At 38.7% G+C, this 23,752-nt stretch overlaps 1 protein-coding gene and 2 pseudogenes across 1 annotated transcript; 2 read left to right on the plus strand and 1 right to left on the minus strand.

Moving 5' to 3' along the window:
- Positions 1-287: 287 nt before the first annotated feature.
- On the plus strand, positions 288-3,132 carry LOC103720631 (RNA pseudouridine synthase 1-like). The gene is made up of 2 exons (XM_008810430.4): positions 288-686; positions 1,981-3,132. Exons 1-2 carry the CDS (start codon positions 311-313, stop codon positions 2,670-2,672), a joined length of 1,068 nt encoding a protein of 355 aa, XP_008808652.3. The 5' UTR covers positions 288-310; the 3' UTR covers positions 2,673-3,132.
- Positions 3,133-13,915: 10,783 nt separating this feature from the next.
- On the minus strand, positions 13,916-14,656 carry LOC103720640 (annotated as a pseudogene).
- A 2,593-nt stretch (positions 14,657-17,249) lies between these two features.
- On the plus strand, positions 17,250-21,743 carry LOC113460925 (annotated as a pseudogene).
- The last annotated feature ends 2,009 nt before the right edge of the window (positions 21,744-23,752 follow it).

A 23,752-nucleotide genomic window follows, 5' to 3' on the forward strand; every position in this document is an offset into this window, starting at 1 on the left:
ATGTTTCTCATGAGAGTAGAAATTATATTTTCACAAAAATATAACTTTTCTGTCTATCTTTTTTTTTAAACCTCTAACTAAATAAAAGACATTTCTTTACTCTCTCTCTTTTTTTTTTCTTTTTTTTTTGACCATATTTTTCCTCCTCTATTTTCCGCCAACCGAACAAGCTTTAAAAATTGAGGGGGTGGGGCGTTCCTATAACTTTTTTGTTTTTGTTATATAAGTGTTATCTTAAAACTTGCTTTTACAAGTTATATCAGATGAGGGACCCAGCTTGTCCCCCAGATTTTTTTGGGTAAAAACTGTGATGCCCTTCCGGCCCAGTTCTCAATTCCCTAGTCTTCTTGCCTCCAAAACCCTCCGCCATCTCTTCCCCCTCCCGTCCTTTGCTGTCTCCGCCGCCCGATCTCCGAGCATGGCAGCGGCGCCCACCGGTGGGACCGGTGAAGACTCCCTTCCGGCGGGAACTCTAGGCGGCGGGTACCCGACCCCGCTATCGCCGCCGTACCCGGCGGAGTCGAAGGTGGTGGAGCTCCGCCGGGCGATGACGGCGGCGGCGAGGTCCGGCTCCTTTGAGCTGACCGCTGGCGAGATAGTGTACGAGGACGAGTGGCTGGCGATCGCCAACAAGCCCTCCGGCGTCTACTGCGAGGCCGTCCTCTCCTCGTTCCCGTCTCTCCGCGGTATACTCCTCCGCCGGTTCTTTTACCTTCCTCTACCTCTCTCTGTTTTATCATGCACAACTCCTCATTTGCTCATGATTTAGCTAAATAGGTAACTTAAAAAAAAAAAACAATGCAACGGTAGGTGGATTTTGCATTGAAAAACCAATTAATTATTAATACAAACACAAATGTTTCTTTTGCAAGAACAGTTTAGATTTATTTATTTTTTCGATAGATAGGTGCATGATGATTTTGCCTCTGAATCTAACAAGAAGACAGTTGGTAGTCTAAACAAATATAAGTTGTATGTTCCAATGGACAGTTGGTTTATATCTGTGTATTGCTTGTACTTAGACCGAAGGACAAAATTATCCAGGAACTCCTAAATATGTATCATTTTGCACAATAAATAAAGGAATAAACAATAAAATAATCTGACTTTTTTATGCAAAATTCATCAATGGCAGAGAAGAACAGTTTCTTTGTCAGATAACATAATGTAAGAATTGTATATTTTACTTGCAAGAAATACATTAGAACTTTAATTTAAGAAGAAAACACCCACCAATGATAACTGTTTACTGCTTAGTGCTTGTAACTACTTTGCCTACATTGAGAGAATGCTCCACGAACATGGGAATGAAAGTTCGGATCTGATGCGTGCCATAAAGTTTATGACATGGAAGAGCAAGAAATCAATATTCAGGGACTCATCCATGCAGGAGTAGAATAATGCATAACATATTTGTTCACAGAGTAGTTTTAAGACATAAAAGAGGGGGAGGCTTCTTTTTGCCACATTACAGGCACTTGCTGTGTTTCTTAGCATGCTTCATACTGCTACTAATTGGAAGATGCATGCAATTTCTAACTGTAAATATGTAGTAGTCTTGGAACTTTTTCAGATATTGTAACCTAGGACATGTGTTGACTTATATTTTCTGGACGCACGCGTCTATAGTTCGGATCTCATTCATGCGAATATTTGTTCTTGAAACTTGTGAAATTTTATTAAGTTCCTACTGGATATTCTTTTGCTCGTTACATAATTGCAACTAAATAATTCTATCTTATATTTCCTCTGAACCTCCATGCTGGTGTTTTGAAAATGTGTATACCCTAGGTTTCCTATAGATAGAGGCGTCTTTACTTGTCCCTGATGGTCTTGGTAAGTTAAGGTTATGTTTAATAGAAAGAACCTGAACCTAATTCAGTAATTAGACTAATCCAGCCCGATCTAATGCTTTCATCTCTTTCATCTCACTTTTATATATGGTTGTGGACACTTGATTCCCAATCACGCAATTTGCAGGCTTTGCAACTGTACAATCCGAACTTCATCTAGCCAACCGGCTAGATCGCGACACCAGTGGGCTGATGGTCATAACCAAATCTCACAAAGTTGCAGGGAAGTTGGTGAAGGCATTCACCAATCACGAGGTCAAGAAAACATATCTGGCTCTCTGCATTGGATATGCACCAAGTTGGAAGAAGATCACAATAAGTTCAGGCCATGGGAGATCAAAATTCGGTGCATGGAGAGTGTACTCCACATCGGATGTTGGGCGCACACTTCCTGGTGGGTCGATGGTGAAGCATATGGTCACATCTTTCGAAGTGTTGTCCATAAATGGGCAGGGGAAGTTCAGGGAGCCTACTGAGCCTGAAGCTCATGAAGCAGAATCAATCATTGTCCAAGAGAAGGGAATTGAAAGGGGCAGAAATGATGACATGAAGGCTGACGAGATTTTGGTAAGAGCGTACCCTCAGAGCGGGCGAACACATCAGATACGCCTGCACTGCCAGTATCTTGGAATTCCAATCAAAGGTGATGTGAAGTATGGTGGGGTTCTTGAATGGAAGGGGATATCATGCGATGCTCATACACTTCATGCTGAAAGCCTATCATTTCGACACCCTGTGACTGGTCTACCTGTCCAGTTTCAGCCTACCCTACCTTTGTGGGCAAGTGAGATATGTGGATCGATGTTACAAGATTCATGACATCGGCTTCTATCATGTTTGAACTTGTGACAAAAACATTGTTTTACAGGAAGAAATATTCATGAGCAAGGCTTTTATCAAGAAATGTGGTTTTAGCAGCAAGGTTAATTGTTCCAACATTAAGAAATATTCATGAACAAGGTTTCTATCAGGAATGTGGTTTTGGCAGCAAGGTTCATTGTTCTAGCATTTTCCATCGAGCAGGGGAATAGATTCATTGGAGTTATGATTTGTTAGTCCTTGATAATGGGATAAAATTATCAAAAAATTTGTTTAGTTTCTGTTGAAATTTGCACATTTGCACTACTTATTACAACTCATTGTTTAGAGATGTAATATTTTAGGCCATCTTTTTAATGGAAGTAGTTTGTTGGTGTAAAATCGCTAATGTTACGCAAGATGTAAATGAATACGAACTTACAATTGATGGGGATTCATGGCTCGTCTTTGTTTATGTCCACTTTTTTGGTCTCAAGCTTCTTTTATTAAGTTAAAGCAGCACTTTGTTACAAATTATATCAGGTGAATGTCTTTCATACATATTGAGCTGCATAGTATAAATGTAGTTTTTGAAAAAGTTCTACCTGCCATGCATTGCCATGATTCTGAATAAGACTATAAGGATGGTGAAGAGAACACTATCCAAAAAAAGTCACATTGACTGGAAAACTTTTATCATCCATTATCATAATCTTGAATGAATTTATATATCCATGATAGAAAAATATTCTGTGACATCTTGGCAAGGTTTAAGCCTAGCTGAACTTCTGAAGGAATAAATCATACATCAATGGTTCCTGATATACTATCCATTCAGATGAGGATATGAAATACAGCATAGATTGAAGAGAATCATGATTCCTAAATCCTACTCAGCTGGGCCTTGGAAAATATTCCTCTTTATCTCGTATAAACCATGATCAAGACTCTGGATGCATCAAATAGGTCTCCCATATTCATCTTCACACTGTTATAAATTTCATCAACAAAGTATAGAACTTCTGTCCATATGGAAGTTCAAATATGGACACTACCTCCAAAAGTTCACATTATGAAGTGTCTTACTATCGCTTGGTTTAGATCCAGGTTTTAAATCTCATCTAGAACATTTTGAGAACTTGGCCTACCAAAGTGGGATGCCAAAATGGTTATTCATGCTCAACTTCTAAAGCCTATGATGAGTTGGGGGATGAAAATTCACGTACAAGATATCAAAAATCATCATCAATTGCAAAGGATCAATCAGGATATGAAGTCTTAAGAATCATCTAGTCACATTCGGAGTCTGAGGTGATACAGATTACAGTAGGAAAAAAACTTCAGCTTTCAATAAAGGGATTGGAACACTAAAACTGACAGTATACCTCTAATGGGAATTCCGACATTCAGTCTGGTTTCTTTTATGTACATGGGATTTTATAGAAATTTGCAGCGGGGATCAATCTTTAAAATAACAGAGGTAAGAGGCATTCAGGATTTGACGCAACTAGGCATATGCCTCAAGTAATAAGTTGAAAGCCTTATTGGTTTCCTAATTTCTTAAAAATGTAAGAAAAATAATGTAAACATAGGCAATCTAAAAAATGTGGGTCTTATGTCTGGCCTGCACTAAAAAAATTGGTGACTGAATGTATTGGTGTAGATTAATATACAACATCGGCGGAACCAGTACCGGGCGCCGCACCGGTTGCCTGGCTGGACGAGTCGATATGGGTCTGCGTCGTGCCGTGCCGGGCCCGTTCACACATAGTACAAGAGCTGAGGGAGGAAAAGAGAGAGAGATCGGGGGAGGGAGGGAGAGGGAGAGGGAGATAGAGAGAGACCGGCTGGCAGAAGCCGGAGAGTCTCCGCACGGCGGAGGCGGAGGCAGGTCGTTTTAGCGGGTGTTGAGGTTGGCCTAGCCTCTCCGATTTTGAGGTTTTGCTTGGTAGGGCGTCCCGAGCTCAAGGGTCGGGGCGCGTTGTCGAATATTAAGGGCGCCCCGAGCTCGGGTCGGGGCATAGCGGCGAATATAAAAGGCGCCCCGAGTTCAGTTAGGGCGTGTCGGCGAATATAAGGGCGCCCCGAGCTTGGTCGGGGCGCTTCGGCGAATAGTCCCGCGGTCGAAGGAGCTCTTTGGCTTGCAACTGACTCGGTAGGGCGTTCCGAGCTCGAGCTCGGGACATCATTATAGACATTAGGAGTTACGGCAGGTCGTAGTAGTGGGGAGGTTCGACCAAGGTCGACTGAGCCTTCGGCGGAGTTTGAGATTGGGCCGGTTCTGGGCAGGGTTGTGGTCCTGCCTGGTTGGTGTTGTGGGATGATCCCCTACTTTAAGCAGGACGATCCATTCCCCCCCCCTCAATACCCATAATAAAATCATATAATTATAGAAAGTATTCCTTTATATCATAATGCATGAAGAAAAAAAGGAGCCCCAACAAACAAGAAATCCTAATCGGCCTTGGCTTCTTCCATGCCATGTGACCAAGGTATTATTTTTTTTCTCCATTTATTGATCCATCATTTTGAACAAGAAAAGCATTGGAAAGAAAAGAATCATAAAATCTCACTTTTGTAAGTATGATTGTGTGCCTCTATATTTTTTCCAAAAATTAGTTCCTAATAATAATATATTAATAAAATATTAATATATAATGATAATAGTGATAATATTTTATATCAAAATATTGTATTATACTATAAATATAATATTATATTACATTATATCATAATATATTGATATGTTATGTTATATAATATCAAATTATGTTATATTATTATGCTATAGTATACAATATTATATTAACTATATTAAAATAATGTTATATTATATTACAACAATGTTATACTATATAATATATTTTATGTATTAATACATATGATATTTTATTATACTTTGTTGTATAATACTATGCAATGTCTTTTATGATCATTTTGTCGTACCAAAAGTACTTTCTCTATTTGTTTGCCAAACATATTAAAGTTCTACGACACTTTAAAAATATAGTTATCAAATAACAAATAACTTTTAAAGTTCTACGGTACTATGAAATATACAGAGTTCGATTGATGAGAAAGATAAGCAGCATCCAAGTTCAATATTAAAGCCAAATACTTTGATATTCAATTATTGATCAAGGCGGCAGGACCACCCTGCCCTACATATAAAATAAGAAGAAAAAATTGGCTAAAAAGGGCAGGGGAAAATGGGAGACCTGGTGGTCACAGTTGCGGCAGGCATAAAGAAGGATCTTCTGCTCCCAGTCTTCCTTTGGGTAGAGTATGTTGTTGCTATCCGATCAGGGTGGAAAATTTGAAGCCTCAGAATTTATAAGTAACGTTATATACTGTCTGCAATTGGCATATATGTGCTTACCACTCGCGGCAAAACTTCATGGTGCTCATGGCTGCTGTTGTGGCCTTCCCTTCTAACTTCATTCTTGCACTCGTATGTCCAATGACCAGACTGGAAACACTTCTGACTCGTAGGTCAAGATTACTACTCATAACAAGATGCTTTCTAGTGGCATAGAAAATCTGTTTTAGATCCCGAATCTACTGCCTTAGGAGGGAAATAAACTACAAGCAGAGACCAAATAGGATTAGGTGTAATTTGAAGCACCGCACTTGTAGCTCGCCAAATCTACCGAATAGCGAGATGCCACATGGTCGTCGATCGAGTGAGGGGTCCAGGGCCACTTCCTTGTAGGATCGGGACTCCGGCCGCCAGAATCTTTTTCGTTTCGAGGGAACTCATGGCAAACCTTGTCCTCAAAGGATAAGGAGTGTAAACAGCCTCTGGGGCTTATAAATACCCAACCCAACACTCTCTCACGCCTCACTTCGATCATGAACTCCTCCTCCTCTTTCCATCAACAAAGAAGCCCCATGGAGCCACCAACCTGTGATTCTATTGAGGATAGTTTGGAATCGGTGAGTAGCTACTTTTTCTCTTGCTCATTGGTCCTCTCTCTCGCGGGCCTTTTCTTTTCTTATCTATTTTTTTTTATTGCAGTTCTTCATGTCTTTGGCCATCGGGCCTGATGGCAAGACCCTCGAGACCGGCCTACTGCGCTCGAGCCGGGACGCGGCAAAGACCATGCAGGATGGCATCATGCAGAGCCCCATGGAGCCACCAACCTGTGATTCTATTGAGGATAGTTTGGAATCGGTGAGTAACTCTCTCTTGCTCATTGTTCCCCTCTCAGTCTCTCTCTCTCGCCTTTTCTTTTTTATCTTTTTTGTTTATTGCAGTTCTTCATGTCTTTGGCCATCGGGCCTGATGGCAAGACCCTCGAGACCGGCCTACTGCGCTCGAGCCGGGACGCGGCAAAGACCATGCAAGATGGCATTACGCAGCGTAATCCAAAGCTGTTTTCCAGGGGATTTGAGGCGCATGTCGACCGGGTCCTCCATGGGATTGAGACCAAGAACGAAGATTCATGCAATGAACAAGAAGAAGAAAAAAGGGAGAGCAAGTTCCTCCATCGGTTTGGAGCTATAGAGAAAGGCCGAGAAACATACAAAATTGACCTTGGAGATATCAGTGGATGGGTGTTGATTGATGATGAAGAAGAAGATTCGGTTGCAAAAATGAAAAAACTGGTGTTGATTGATGATGATGAAGAAGATTTGGTCGCAAAAATGAAAGAACTGGTTTTGATTGATGATGAAGAAGAAGATTTGGTCGCAAAAATGAAAGAACTTCGATATTGATGAAGTCTTCTAGTTTTTTTTTTTTTTTTTGAAGGGAGAGAGAGAATTGATGTTGATGAAGTTAGAACTAGAGTTTCGGCAGACATTGTTGAATTTTGTTCAGCGGGATTGATGTAGTCCATGATGGGCAGTCTACGTTCTTCTAGTTTTGTTTAGAGAGATTTGTTTATTCTCTAAATATTTGGAATATTTATTTGATTGCAATCCAATGGATATTTTCTGCTAGCAAATGATAAATTTCATACTTAGGCTCAAAATCGATGCTAATACTAATCGGAAAATCCATCATCGAGCATAAATATTGAGGTGCATATAATTAATTATGCAGCCTATGGTTGGCCAACTCAGTAGACTTAACCTACTGCGTTATTATATACAATGCATATGGCTGGAAACTTGATGCAGTACAAAACCCACATAAAAACTCCACTATAGAATTTGAATTATACAATGGAGCATATGACTATGTTCGTGTCATGCCCCCGATCCGAGATCGCGAGCCGGGGGTCGCGACAACCATTGCATACTTATAGAGAGCTCTCCGTAAAGCATCTCAACATAATATCATCAATATGCAGTAGAATAATTTAAACTAAAAATTTGTGATCTTTATTTTATTAACTAAATCATCTTTTAATGTCTCAAAATTGTAACATTAGTCTAAGATAATACATCAATTTAAATAAACTTTAATCTAAGATAACTTGTGCCATAGTTTTTCTAGTCGCTCTTCCAAATTGGAAAACTCCGGATCGAGCTAATTCTTCGGATCTATAAAAACAGTAAGAAATCGTATAATGAACTAGACAGCCAAGTAAGTAATGAATATCTTAACTAGACAATTCATATAATAACATAAAATTTAAATATAAATTATAATAAATCAGTATAAAGACATGATCAATTTCGTTTCAAAACACAAATTAATCCATTAAATATCTATGTCTTTCAAATATTCATATATATAATCATAAATCTAATTCGAAACAAATCATATTCAACTAAACAGCTTTTAACAATGCCATACTTATATCCTGTGGCTAGGCCAAAAACATAACCGTGATCATTTATATCCTACGGAGTGGACCAAAATATCACATTTATATCCTACGGAGTGGACCAAAATTCCGCACTCATACTTTGTGGAGTGGGCCAGAATACCACACTTATATCCTACTGAGTGGGACAGAATACTATACTTATACATATGGAGTGGGCCAAAATTTAGTAGCTATATCCTGTAGAGTGAGCCAGAATTAGAGTGTCAATGCATAACCTCGAATTGGCAGTGTTCAAAACATAGTCAGGCTGAGAGATCCAAATCTGATGCACATCAAAGTTTTTTTTATAAGATAATAGATATATCATAATCCAATCAAAATATGCATATACGATGCAAAAATAATAAATATAACAGGAGTATCAAAAATATTACTCTAATTTACATATCTATTTTTCGTTCCAATCACTGTCTCATAAAATTCATAAATCACATATTAAGCTATTTATAATTTATTCAATATAAAAATAATATTATATAAATAAAGAATCTAAAAAAGGCAGATCATCACTTAACTTGCAAATGCGATCCTACTAATAGATCCAATTAATTTCGAAAATCCTTCTCAAAGCATAATATTCTAAAATTATATTTTTTATTAGAATTTTGTTAAAATAAAAATCCTAAATTCCAACACCCTTATAGTGTTGACCAAGCAGGAGTGCCTGACACCCCGGTTGGTCCGATCAAGTAAAATTCATCGAATCATGCTCAGAGTAGGGCACAGATGATTCAATAAAAATCGAGGCGATCAAATCTAACAGTATTTGGCAAGAGCCATGGGGGGGCTGCCACGCCGCTCGACGGTTCTGGATTAGGATCCTTTATTCGGATTGACCCAAAATCACAAAGAGAGGTATCTTACTGGTAACATCTCGATATATAAGCCCACTTCAACATAAATCAAGGTAAGTAACAAACTTCACAAAATATCCATAAAAATACAAATAATATATCAGATGCTCCAGGACATTCCCCAAACAATGATAAAAATGATGAGAAATTTAGGATAAATTCCAAACAATACATAAATCATCCTCAAGATCACACAAGATTGAGCAGATGTTCGATGTTACTCACAAAAATCATGAATAGATCAGGAGGAGTGATCAAGAAATAGGGTAGGGTTACAGCAATGGAAGTTTTGGTGGAAAAATTAGGAAGGAATTCCCCAATATTTTGATTTCACAAAATAAAAACGACTAAAAGATCTGACTTTGTTTAAAGGAATCTTTCTTCTAAAACCAACATGTTTATGCAAAATTTTCTTTAAAAAGCCGACAAGGATAAGGAAAGAAGATCATCTGGAGAAGACTGGCACACTTCCTGGGAGATCAAAATTCGGTGCATGGAGAGTGTACTCCGCATCGGATGTTGGGCTCACACTTCCTGGTGGGTCGATGGTGAAGCATATGGTCACATCATTCGAAGTGTTGTCCATAAATGGGCAGGGGAAGTTCAGGGAGTCTACTGAGCCTGAAGCTCATGAAGCAGAATCAATCATGGTCCAAGAGAAGGGAATTGAAAGGAGCAGAAATGATGACATGAAGGCTGGATTTTGGTAAGAGCGTACCCTCAGGGACAAATTTTGCTTCAGTTGCTGTTGAAACTTGCACATTTGCACTACTTGTTACAACTCATTGTTTAGGCCATCCTTTTAATGGAAGTAGTTTGTTGGTGTAAAGTCGCTAATGTTACACAAGATGTAAATGAATGTGGACTTACAATTGATGGGGATTCATGGCTCGTCTTCGTTTATGTCCGCTTTTTTTGTCCCAAGCTTCTTTTATTAAGTTAAAGCAGCACTTTGTTACAAATTATATCAGGTGAATGTCTTTCATACATATTGAGCTGCATAGTATAAATGTAATTTTTGAAAAAGTTCTACCTGCCATGCATTGCCATAATTCTGAATAAGACTATAAGGATCGCAAGTTGCTGCAAAGGTATATCTATACTATATTTATATTTACATGAAATTTTATCATCAAAAAAAAATATGGTATCTTTATATTTGGTGAGCTCTCGAAGATGGGAACCATTATTCCATGTGTGGTCCTGCAATTATTCTCAAAGTTAGTGATTAGCATATGCATTCTAAAGTTGGTACTTTGAAAATGCCATGACTCAAGAAGGTATCCTCTCTTCCTCTTAGAGAAAGAATCGACCCGAAGATCTATTTTAGTTTCTAAAGAGGCTTGTTTCTTGTCCAGATTAATCAATCAAGGAAAGCAGTCCAGATTTCTGAATCCTGCTTGGCACGCAAGCATTACTAGTTCTTGCTAAAGATTTCCATTTTGCTTCAGAACCAAAACAACCTATTAGTTCAACAGCCAAGGTTGACCTGAAAAACCGTCATGCATTGTATAATCTGACATAATGTGTTTCAGCAACAGCAGAGAAAAGTCCAGAGTAAAAAATAAAACAAAGTTACAGTAAGTCAACTGATTTTATGTCGAGATTCAGTTTCAGTAGTTCCAAAACACCTTGATGTATCTTTATTCTTCTTGTTTTGCTTGGTGTCAATTAAGCTAGTAACGTAGATCATGTGTGTCAAAAGACCAGTTTGAGTCATTTCATCAATCTCTCCATCTATGGCCACAACTTGGGTTGCAGCAGACGAAATACATGAGTGTCATGCCCTCCTCCCCCCTCGTGGTAGCCTGCAAATTTTTCAGAACAGATACAATATCAGCTAAACTTGCGGTAAAATCATCCCACACTGAAACAACTAAAGAAAAATCATCATGAATTATCAAGACGTACCATTTTACTCTGTGTACTTGATTCCATGTTCTAGCATCAACTTCACAAAATTAATGGACTACAAGTTACAAGATCATCTGTAGAAGTTTTGATTCCATATGAGATGTCCAACCACAGACCACCTATTAATAAGAGTATGGCCCCTAATAGTCTGGGGTAGCCGGAGATATGTGGTTCATCATTGCACTAGGCATTATATTAGTATGTTGTCCTATGGGTATCTAAGAATCTGATGACAGTTCATTCTGCTATTTTTAACTCAGCTAATAGTATCATTGTTAAGCTAATAGTGAAAAGTTTCCCGCGGAGCTTTGCCATCTTCTTTAATGATGCAGCAGATTTTGGCCTCTCCTAGGGGAAGCAAAATCACTGAAGTCTTGGCAAGGTTTAAGCCTAGCTGAACTTCTGAAGGAATAAATCATGCATCAATGGTTCCTGAAATACTATTCATTCAGATGAGGATATGAAATACAGCATAGATTGAAGAGAATCATGAGTCCTAAATCCTACTCAGCCGAGGCTCACTTTTTGAAAGTTTTGAGTCAGGCTTGTATTTATGTGCCAGCTGGACTAGAATCAAATGGCTGGCTTCCTCTCTAAGGTCTTGCTCTTGTGAGAGGTCAAGGGTTCAAACCCTAATGGTGGCGTGTTATCACTGCATTTTTGGAGGGAGGGAGGGAGGGAGAGAGAGAGAGAGTCATAAACAGGCTTGGAATTTGAGTCCACAGACGACATCATGCAACTCTGCCGTATATAAGAAAACTAGAAGTTATGCAAGTTCCAAATACAACCAGGACTAACTCAACCCATAAGTTTATAGCCCATTTTATCAAGGAATCGAGAAGAAATTTCAATCCACATTGTCATAAGCTTTTTATTAAACAAACTGGGCTTAACAATTTTATTCCCTTATCGCAAGAAACCCATAAAGGCTAGCTGCCTTAACCAGAAGGCCATTAATTAAGGGACATTTCCAATCACCTCCTCAAGCAAGTAAACTCTATCCAAGTCTTGTGGACTAAGGCCCTGTTTGGTAGAGCTTTTGGTGAGCCAGAAAGTACTTTTTAATCCTTCAAAAGTACATCTGGATGGAATAATGGTGTTTGGTAAAAAAAATCAAAAAGTTATTTTAGTTTTGCCAGAAAGCTGAAACGTCTACTTGGGATAAGCTCCAAAATAGAGCTTCTTCGGAAAGTACTTTTAACACACGTCAAAAAGCTATTTAAATTTATAAAATATGTCTTTTTAGATCAAAAGACCCATGATAAAATTATATAATTACAGAAAGTATCCTTTTATATCATAATGCATGATAAAAGAAATTTGCAGGATCCCCAACAAACAAGAAACCCTAATTGGCCTTAGCTTTCTCTATTGCCACGTGTTCAAGGTATTATTTCTTTCTCCATTTTTTTATTCTCTTTTTGAACAAGAAAAGCATTAGAAAGTAAAGAATCGAAAAATCTTACTTTTGCAAGTACGATTGTGTACCTCTAGATTTTTTTCCAAAAATTAGTTCCTAAAAATACTATACTAATAAAATATTAATATATAATGATAATAATGATAATATTTTATATCAAAATATTGTATTATACTATAAATAATGTATTCTACTATATTATATCATAATTCATTGATATGTTGTGTTATATAATATTAAGTTATGTTATATTATTATGGCATAACATACAATATTATATTAACTATATTAGAATAATATTATATTATATTATAATAATATTATACTATATCATATATTTATATATCATTGCATGTGATATTTTATTATGCTCTGTTGTATAATACTATGTAATGTTCTTTATGGTCATTTTGTCATACCAAAAGTACTTTGTTAGTTTGTTTACCAAATACATCATGTTAAAGTGGTACAACACTTTAGAAATATAGTTACCAAACATCAAACATTTTTTTTATAAAAGCTCTACTTCCAAAAGATTTACTTCCAAAAGCTCTACCGCCAACAGCTCCCCCAAATAGAGCATAAATCTTTGACCGACCTTTCGGCCTATTGGAATTTGGATTGAGAATAAACAAAGTTTCTTTCCGGCATTAATACTCTATGCCTAAAAATAAGTACTTGAGGATATCAGAGTCATTTCATTTTAAAAAAGCAACAAGAAGGAAAAGTTTGTAATTGCAGTATGACCATCTAACTTAATGGTCATGTAGCTAAGCCATCATGCCTGCGGTACCCATTACGGTATACTGCACATTCAACCTTCTATTTCTGGTCGATGTTTCCGTTCTCCCAATTAAGCGATATTATTTTAGCCTATGGCCCTATATTATTAACAGATCATCCAGGTCTTCAACGACTTAAAGCATATATACGCAAGGATATCGACCATCACCTTTCAGTCATAATCTAATAAAGGGCATGAATATAAGATTTAATATGCACTGATACATTTGCAAAGGAAGTAGTACGACTTGCAAAACAGTTTTCATGGAAAATTTATAAGTAACGTTATATACTGTCTGCAATTGGCATACATGCAAAACTCCATATATGGTGCTCATGGCGGATGTTGTGGCCTTCCCCTCTAGCTTCCAACAGTGAAATCTTCTTCCTAGCTGTTCTTTAGCGAAGTATTTGCATGCTCCCAATAAAGACGAACCAGAAATAAGCAGGTAGAGAAAGATTAGCTTTAAAATCCCTCACATTTGAAAGCGTCCATCTTGTTAAGAGAACATATTATGATGAGCTGCATCTCCGGTGCCTTCTCTTCTTCTGCTTCCTCCTCCTCCTCCTCCTCCTGCGCTCCTCTGAATCTGGTGAACTGTAGCTCGAACTACTCTCGGCAGAAGAATAGTCGGACTCGGTCACTGAAGACTCACTATCTGTCTCAAAAACAGAAGCCTCACTGCTGTCCGGCTCTGAATCACTTCCTGATCGGTGTTTCCTCTTGCTCTGTCCTGCTCCTCTCACCCTTCTCCTTCTTCTGGCCACTTTCATCCTGCAACTCCTTCTCAATATCAGGGTTGTCTAATTCATAGGAGACTAGAGCTTCATCTTCAACTTTGGGTTCTCGAGCTGCTGCGTCCTCGAGGGCCGTGGCATGTAGACCCGTTCATTCTTGCACTCGTGTGTCCAATGGCCAGACTGGAAACACTTCTGACATTGACCAGACTGGAAACACTTCTGACTCGTAGGTCAAGAATACTATTCTATCAAAAATAAACTACAAGCAGAGACCAAATAGGATTAGGTGTAATTTGAAGCACCGCACTTGTAGCTCGCCAAATCTACCGAATAGCGCGATGCCACATGGTCGTCGATCGAGTGAGGGGCGCCCCAGGGCCACTTCCTCGTAGAATCGGGACGCCGGGCGCCTGAAGCTTTTTCGTTTCGAGGGAACTCATGGCAAACCTTGTAACAGCCTCCGGGGCTTATAAATACCCAACCCAACACTCTCTCACGCCTCACTTCGATCATGAACTCCTCCTCCTCCTCCTCCTCTTTCCATCAACAAAGAAGCCCCATGGAGCCACCAACCTGTGAATCTATTGACGATAGTTTGGACTCGGTAAGTAGCTAATTTTTCTCTTGCTCATTGTTCCTCTCTCTCCCTCGCCTTTTCTTTTCTTATCTATTTTTTTTTTTTGCAGTTCTTTATGTCTTTGGCCATCGGGCCTGATGGCAAGACCCTCGAGACCGGCCTACTGCGCTCGAGCTGGGACGCGGCAAAGACCATGCAAGATGGCATTACGCAGCGCAATCCGACGCTGTTTTCCAGGGGATTTGAGGCGCATGTCGACCGGGTCCTCCATGGGATTGAGCCCAAGAACGAAGATTCATGCAAAGAACAAGAAGAAGAAAAAAGGGAGAGCAAGTTCCTTCATCAGTTTGGAGCTAAAGAGAAAGGCCGAGATGACGAAGACGTCTGCGAAAAGATTGACGCTCTCTCTTGGCTTGATGCTGAGGAGGAGGAAAAATACGAAACTGACCTTGGAGATATCAGTGGATGGGTGTTGCTTGATGATGAAGAAGCAGATTTGGTCGCAAAAATGTAATAACTTTTATATTGATGAAGTCTTTTAGTTTTTTCTTCTTTTTTTTTTTTTTTTTTTTTTTTGAGAGAGAGAGAGAATTCATATCGATGAAGTTAGAACTAGACTATGGGCAAAGGTTGCTGAATTTTGTTCTGAGGGATTGATGTAGTCCATGATCGGCAATATACGTTTTTCTAGTTTTGTTTAGAGAGATTATTTATTCCCTAAATATTTGGAATATATAGTCATTAGATTGCAATCCAATGGGTATTTTCAGCTACCAGTTGATAACTTTCATTCTTAGGCTCAAACTCGAGGCTATTACTAATTGAAAAATCCATCATCCAGGCTAAATATTGAGGTGCATATAATTGATTATGCAGCCCATGGGCTGCCAACTCTATAGACTTAACTAGCTGGGTTACATGCAATGCTGATGCACAAAACCCACATGAAAACTCCACTATGGAATTTGAATTATACAGTGGAGCACATGGCTAGGTTTGGGATCAAATACAGACCTGCCAATTCATCGGGTCGATATCTAAACCAATATCCATGCAATCTGACCTAGCTAGTTTATTGGATTAGGGGATCAAGGCTAATCGAAGACTGCATCTTCGACTAGTCTAAGTCGATATCTCGGATTGATTTCTAATAGATGTAGGTCCGGAATATCATAAGCTATCGGCTAATTTGAGCTAATCGACCTGAATTCTCTTGCTATGATTAACAGATTTACCTCATTTCCTTCTTTATCATTGTGATCATCATGATAGAATATATACCCTACTCCTCTCTCGACCGTCATGAGTGAAAACATTGAACAATGGCTCTGACGTATGCTAAGCTTTCCATTCTAGACCAAAATTCTACCATAATCGCATTGTGGTGGTCTAATTTTGAAATTGTTATTGCTAATATAATAGTTATAGTGGTTATTATTTATCCGGATATACTAGAATGAGTTTATTTGAAACTGGAATGACAAAGTAATGATAAAAAAAACATAATAACATCACTCTTTTGAGAATAAAAATAACTTTTTATTGTTAGAAAATATTGATTAATTCTTTTTAAAATAAAATTATAGATACTCTTAAATTCATATGTATAATATGATTGTTAAATATAATTATTTTTTGAAAACAATTATAAGGACACCGCCTCAACTTAGGGTATAGTCCAAAGATGCTCCTCGACATAAAAAAAGTTCCAAACAAATCCTCCAAAATTTTAAATTATTCCAAATATGTCCTATCATTTATCTTAATTAATGGAATGGTAACACGTGACCATCACATAATTGTATAAAATTATACAGTGACCAAACTACCCTTCATATCAGTTGTTTGTGAGGTGAAGTTCTAGCAAAGGCCTTAGAGCATCCTTAGTATATGATTTATAGTTAAGAATCACCAATAGTGCGAATCTCAAAGCATACCAAACCTCTTTATTCATCCACCTACATAAATCTCAAACCATCCTTGGTATATGGCCCGTAGTTAAGAATCATCCATCACATAGATCTCAAAGCACTTCGAACACCTTCATTCATATACCTGCACATATCTCAAAGCACTCTTAATATATGGCCTATAATTAAGGATCACCACCGCATAGGTCTCAAAAAATATTGAGCCTTTTTATTCATCCGTCTATGTAGATCTTAAAGCATTCTTAGGATATGGTCCATTGGCCTACATAGATTTTAAAGCATTCTTAGCATATCGCCTATAGTCATAGATAATCCACCACACAAGTCTCAAAGCACTCCGAACTCCTTTATTCATTCGCACTTTGAAGAGGATGAAGGCATTTTAGATACATGTAACTGCAGGCTATGTCTACTAATCAAGGAGTCAGAAGTCTGAAACAGTTTGGAAATTTAAAGAATCTATTTGGAATATTTCAAATTAGAGGTGTCTCTAGAACATATCGTCGCTAGAGGGGTAGGGTGTTCCTATAATTTTTTTTGTTTTTGTTATATAAGTGTTATTTTAAAACTTTCTCTAAAATAGATGAGGGACCTCAACTCCCCCAGATCTTGTTATATAATACCCCCCCGGTCCTTTGCTGTCTCCGCCGCCCAATCTCCGAGCATGGCAGCGGCGCCCACCGGTGGGACCGGCGAAGACTCCCGCCCAGCGAGAACTCTGGGCGTCGGGTACCCGACCCCGCTATCGCCGCCGAACCTGGCGGAATCGAAGGAGGTGGAGCTCTGCCCGGCGATGACGGCGGCGGCGAGGTCCGGCTCCTTTGAGCTGACCGCTGGCGAGATAGTGTTCAAGGACGAGTGTCGAGTGGCAGGCGGTCGCCAACAAGCCCTCCGGCGTCTACTGCGAGGCCGTCCTCTCCTCGTTCCCGTCTCTCGGCACCAACCGGTGGGACCGGCGAAGACTCCCTTCCGGCATGTATCCGACCCCCTTCAGAGAGTTTCCATGCTTACACAAATGATTGTTTTTTTTTTTTTAACTTACCTATACTCCTTGGAGAAGGGAAGGAGAATGTCTGGTCTCCAGTTGCGATCCCCTGCTCGAGCGGAGCTCACTTCGTAAGGATCTTTGCTCCAGGAACTACACGATCCTTTGAACGCTTCTTCCATGGATTCTTTGATCCGTTTCCTGTTCCTCCGGTCTGTCTTGATGCCGTGCCTTTTTTAACTCCAAGAATTGATTTTCTTCATATCGATTATTCTTCTCGTGCTAATATGCTCCGCTGCATTCCTTAATCAATGTGCTCCGCTGCATTCCTTGATCAATGTGCTGTTGGATTGGTTTTTTTTTTCCTTAATTTGTTTCTTGCTGAATTCTTTTTGTTATTCTTTCTGGGAGGGGAAAGTTATTACTATGAATAGGCATTTTTATCGAAAGTGGGTTTAGTTTTTGATCATAATGCTAACAGGATGTTTGGAGCTTTCTGGTTTTGTTGGAAAGTTTCTCCCATTGTTTTGTACTTCTTTAATCATATTTCTTCATAATTTTAGGATTTTAGGTTTTGTTTCTCTTATTTATTGCTAAAACCTTATTTATTGTTCTTATTTTTAGATGAGAGGTTATTTGCACTTATTAAAAATGACGTTAAGAAACCCTAAGCTTTCTTCATTGGATTTTTAGGGTTTCGAAGCTTCTTGAGGTTTCTTGACCGGTGATTTTAGCTACTGATGGAGGGCTCGAAGGAGGCTAAGGCATCGCAGAAGGACTGCATCAAAGTTGCCGTCCATATCCGGCCTTTGATCACCACGGAGCTCCTCATGGGGTGCACTGAATGTGTCACCGTTGTCCCCGGGAAACCTCAGGTTTTTTTCCCTCGTCCCCTCTTTTCTATGTTTCAACACCTGAATAAATTTGGTCCTTAGTTGGATCGTCGATTTTTTTTTTCCAATCCTTAGTTGGATGGAACAATCATTTGTGCAAGCATGGAAACTCTCTGAAGGATTGAAAAGAAAACAAAATCGACGATACAACTAAGGACCAAATTTATTCAGGTGTTGAAACATAGAAAAGAGGGTAAGAGAGAAAAAACTTGAGGTTCCCTAAAAACAACGGTGACACAATCAGTGCACCCCATGAGGAGCTCTGTGGTGATCAAAGGCCAGATATGGACGACAACCTTAACGCAGTCCTTCTACGATGCCTTAGCCTCCTCCGAGCCCTCCATTAGTAGCTAAGATCACCGGTCAAGAAACCTCAAGAAACTTCGAAACCCTAAAAATCCAAAGAAGAAAGCTTAGGATTTCTTGACGTCATTTTTAATAAGTGCAAATAACCTCTCATCTAAAAATAAGAACAATAAATAAGGTTTCAGCAATAAACAAGAGAAACAAAACCTAAAACCCTACAATTATGAAGAAATATGATTAAAGAAGTACAAAACAATGTGAGAAATATTCCAACAAAACCAGAAGCTCCAAACATCATGTTGGCATTATGATCAAAAACTAAACCCACTTTCGATAAAAATGCCTAATCCACAGGAATTACTGGAAAAGGAACGGAAAGCAGATATATTATAGTAATAACTTTCCCCTCCCAGAAAGAAGAACAAAAAGAATTCGGCAAGAAACAAATTAAGAAAACAAAAAACCTAGCCAACAACACGTTGATCAAGGAGTGCAACGACCCTTATTAGCACGAGAAGAATAATCAATATGAAGAATAATCAATTCTTAGAGTTAAAGAAGGCACGACATCAAGACGGATCGGAGGAACAGGAAATGGATCAAAGAATCCATGGAAGAAGCGTTCGAAGGAGCAAAGAGAATCAAACTTGTAGTTCCTGGAGCAAAGATCCGCACAAAGTGAGCTCCGCTCGAGCAAGGGATTGCAACTGGAGACCAGACATTCTCCTTCCCTTCTCCCAGGAGTATAGGTAAGTTTAAAAAAAAAAAAAAAATCATTTGTGCAAGCATGGAAACTCTCTGAAGGGGGTCGGGTACCTGCCGCCTAGAGTTCCCGCCGGAAGGGAGTCTTCGCCGGTCCCACCGGTTGGCGCCGCTGAGAGACGGGAATGAGGAGAGGACGGCCTCGCAGTAAACACCGGAGGGCATGTTGGCGACCACCAGCCGCTCGTCCTCGAGCACTATCTCGCCAGCAGTCAGCTCAAAGGAGCCGAACCTTGCCACCGCCGTCATTGCCCGGCAGAGCTCCCACCAATGATAATTGTTTACTGCTTAGTACTTGTAACTACTTTGCCTACATTGAGAGAATGTTACGCGAACACGGGAATGAAAGTTCGGTTCTGATGCATGCCATGTAGTATATGACATGGAAGAGCAAGAAATCAATATTCAGGGACTCATCCTTGCAGGAGTAGAATAATGCATAACATACTTGTTCACAGAGTAGTTAATTTTAAGACATAAAAGAGGGGGACGCTTTCTTTTTGTGACAGGCAGTTGCTGTGTTTCTTAGCATGCTTCATACTGCTATTAATTGAAAGATGCATGCAAATTCTTAATGTAAATATGTAGTAGTCTTGAAACTTTTTCAGATATTGCAACCTAGGACATGTGTTGACTTATATTTTCTGGACGCACGCGTCTATAGTTGGGATCTCATTCATGCAAATATTTGTTCTGGAAACTCGTAAAATTTTATTTAAGTTCCTACGGGATATTCTTTTGCTCGTTACATAATTGCAAATTAATAATTCTATCTTATATTTCCTCTGAACCTCCATGCTGGTGTTTTGAAAATGTGTATACCCCAGGTTTCCTATACATAGAGGCGTCTTTACTTGTCCCTGATGGTCTTGGTAAGTTAAGGTTATGTTTAACTAGAAAGAACCTGAACCTAATTCAGTAATTAGACTAACCCAGCTGATCTAATGCTTATCATCTCTTTCATCTCACTTTTATATATGGTTGTGGACTCTTGATTCCCAATCACGCAATTTGCAGGCTCTGTATCTGTACAATCCGAACTTCATCTAGCCAACCGGCTAGATCGCGACACCAGTGGGCTGATGGTCATAACCAAATCTCACAAAGTTGCAGGGAAGTTGGTGAAGGCATTCACCGATCACAAGGTCAAGAAAACGTATCTGGCTCTCTGCATTGGATATGCACCAAGTTGGAAGAAGATCACAATAAGTTGAGGCCATGGGAGATCAAATTCGGTGCATGGAGAGTGTAGTCCGCATCGGATGTTGGGCGCACACTTCCTGGTGGGTCGTTGGTGAAGCATATGGTCACATCTTTCGAAGTGTTGTCCATAAATGGGCAGGGGAAGTTCAGGGAGCCTACTGAGCCTGAAGCTCATGAAGCAGAATCAATCATAGTCCAAGAGAACGGAATTGAAAGGAGCAGAAATGATGACATGAAGGTTGATGAGATTTTGTTAAGACATACCTTTAGAGCAGGCGAACATATCAGATACGCCTGCACTGCCAGTATCTTAGAATTCCAATCAAAGGTGATGTGAAGTATGGTGGGGTTCTTGAATGGAAGGGGATATCATGCGATGCTCATGCACTTCATGCTGAAAGCCTATCATTTTGACACCCTGTGACTGATCCGCCTGTCTGGTTTCAGGCCCCTCTACCTTTGTGGGCAAGTGAGATATGTGGATCGATGTTACAAGATTCATGACATCGGCTTCTATCATGTTTGAACTTGTGACGGAAACATTGTTTTGCAGGAAGAAATATTCATGAGCAAGTCTTTTATCAAGAAATGTGGTTTTAGTAGCAAGGTTAATTGTTCCAACATTAAGAAATATTCATGAACAAGGTTTTTATCAGGAATGTGGTTTGGACAGCAAGGTTCATTGTTCCAGCGTTGTGCATCGAGCAGGGGAATAGATATTCATTGGAGTTATGATTTGTTTGTCTTTGATAATGTGATAAAATTATCAAATTTTGCTTCAGTTGCTGTTGAAACCTGCACATTTGCACTTCTTGTTACAACTCATTGTTTAGAGATGAAATATTTTGGGCCATCCTTTTGATGGAAGTAGTTTGTTGGTGTAAAATCGCTGAAGTGACACAAGATGTAAATGAATGCGAACTTACAATTGATGGGGATTCATGGCTCGTCTTTGTTTATGTCCACTTTTTTGGTCCCGAGCTTCTTTTATTAAGTTAAAGCAGCACTTTGTTACAAATTATATCACTTGAATGTCTTTCATACATAGAGCTGCATTGTACAAATGTAATTTTTGAAAAAGTTCTACCTGCCATGCATTGCCATAATTCTGAATAAGACTACAAGGGTCGCATGTTGCTGCAAAGCTATATCTATATTATATTTCTATTTACATTAAATTTTATCATAAAAAAAAGGTATCTTTATATTTGGTGAGCTCTCGAAGATGGGAACCATTATTCCACATGTGGTCTTGCAATTATTCTCAAAGTTGGTGATCAGCAGTTACGTTCTAAAAGTTGGTACTTTGAAAGTGTCGTGACTTGAGAAGGTGACTTCTCTCTCTCTTAGAGAAAGAGCCGACCCGAAGATCTGTTTTAGTTTCTAAAGAGGCTTGATTCTTGTCCAGACTAATCAATCAAGGAAAGCAGTCCAGATTTCTGAATCCTGCTTGCCACGCAAGCATTACTAGTTCTTGTTAAAGATTTCCTCTTTGCTTTAGAACCAAATGAACCTATTAGTTCAACAGCTAAGGTGAAGGGAAACGAGGTTGACCTGAAAAACCATCATGCATTGTATCATCAGACATAATGTGTTTTAGCAACAGCAGAGAAAAGTCAAAAGTAAAAGTTACAACAAGTCAACTGATTTTATGTGGAGGTTCCGTTTCAGTAGTTCCAAAACACTATATCTTTATTCTTCTTCCTATACTTGGTGTTAAGTTATAACTGTAGTTCATGTGGCCAAAGATATAGTTTTGAGTCATTGCATCAATCTCTCCATCTATGGCCACAACTTGGGTTGCAGCAGACGAAAAACAGTGTCATGCCCTCCTCCCCCTCGTGATAGCCTGCAAATTTTTCAGAACAGATACAATATCAGCTAAACTTGCACTAAAATCATCCCACACAGAAACAACTAAAGCAAATTCATCATGAATTATCAAGATACACCATTGTATACTTGATTCCATGTTCTAGCATCAACTTCACAAAATTAACGGACTACAAGTTACAACAAGATTATCTGTAGAAGTTTTGATTCCATACGAGATGTCCAACCACAGACCACCTATTAATAAGAAGATGGCCCCTAATACTCTGGGGTAGCTGGAGATATGTGGTTTATCATTGCACTAGGGATTATATTAGTATGTTGTCCTATGGGTATTTAAGAATCTGATGACAGTTCATTCTGCTATTTTTAACTCAGCTAATAGGATCATTGTTAAGCTAATAGTGAAAAAGTTTCCCGCGGAGATTTACCATCATCTTTAATGATGCAGCAGATTTTGGCCTGTCCTAGGGGAAGCAAAATCACTCACACCCTTCAGGTGACAAATACTCTAGAAGAGTAGCTTGCCGAGATTTTCTTCGGAAGCACATTAACAGCATTTCTTTTGTCCTTCTTCAGTAACACGTACGAAACCCTCTTATGCTCTTTCTGAAAACATATATCAATTTTGACCTTTAAACTTTTTCTGATTTCTATTTTGTCTTAAACCCATCATCTGGGGAAGCCGCAACTTATTATATTTAGCACGCATCCCTTTGGATAATTAATTTGGCACAACCACACATCACCTCGATAAGAATTAAAATGAAACAGGAAGAAGAAATAGCATGGAAGAAAATAGCTTGTTGGTGATTGCAGATAGCACACCTAACTAACTTCGTATGATTATGTGCCTCTATATTTTTTTCCAGAAATTAGTTCCTAATAATATTATATTAATAAAATATTAATATATAATGATAATAATGATAATATTTTATATCAAAATATTGTATTATACTATAAATATAATATTATATTACATTATATCATAATATATTGATATGTTATATTATATAATATCAAATTATGTTATATTATTATGCTATAGTATACAATATTATATTAACTATATTAATAATGTTATATTATATTACAGCAATGTTATACTATATAATA

This window comes from Phoenix dactylifera, chromosome 1, assembly GCF_009389715.1.
Source record: "Phoenix dactylifera cultivar Barhee BC4 chromosome 1, palm_55x_up_171113_PBpolish2nd_filt_p, whole genome shotgun sequence".
Classification (NCBI taxonomy): domain Eukaryota; kingdom Viridiplantae; phylum Streptophyta; class Magnoliopsida; order Arecales; family Arecaceae; genus Phoenix; species Phoenix dactylifera.

What these genes read in the sequence shown, in the direction of transcription:
- LOC103720631 (XM_008810430.4), top strand. Translation starts at nt 311, where the DNA reads ATGCCCTTCCGGCCCAGTTCTCAATTCCCTAGTCTTCTTGCCTCCAAA. An exon ending in CTCGTTCCCGTCTCTCCGCG is followed by an intron (nt 687 to 1,980) that starts GTATACTCCTCC and finishes CGCAATTTGCAG; the next exon opens with GCTTTGCAACTGTACAATCC.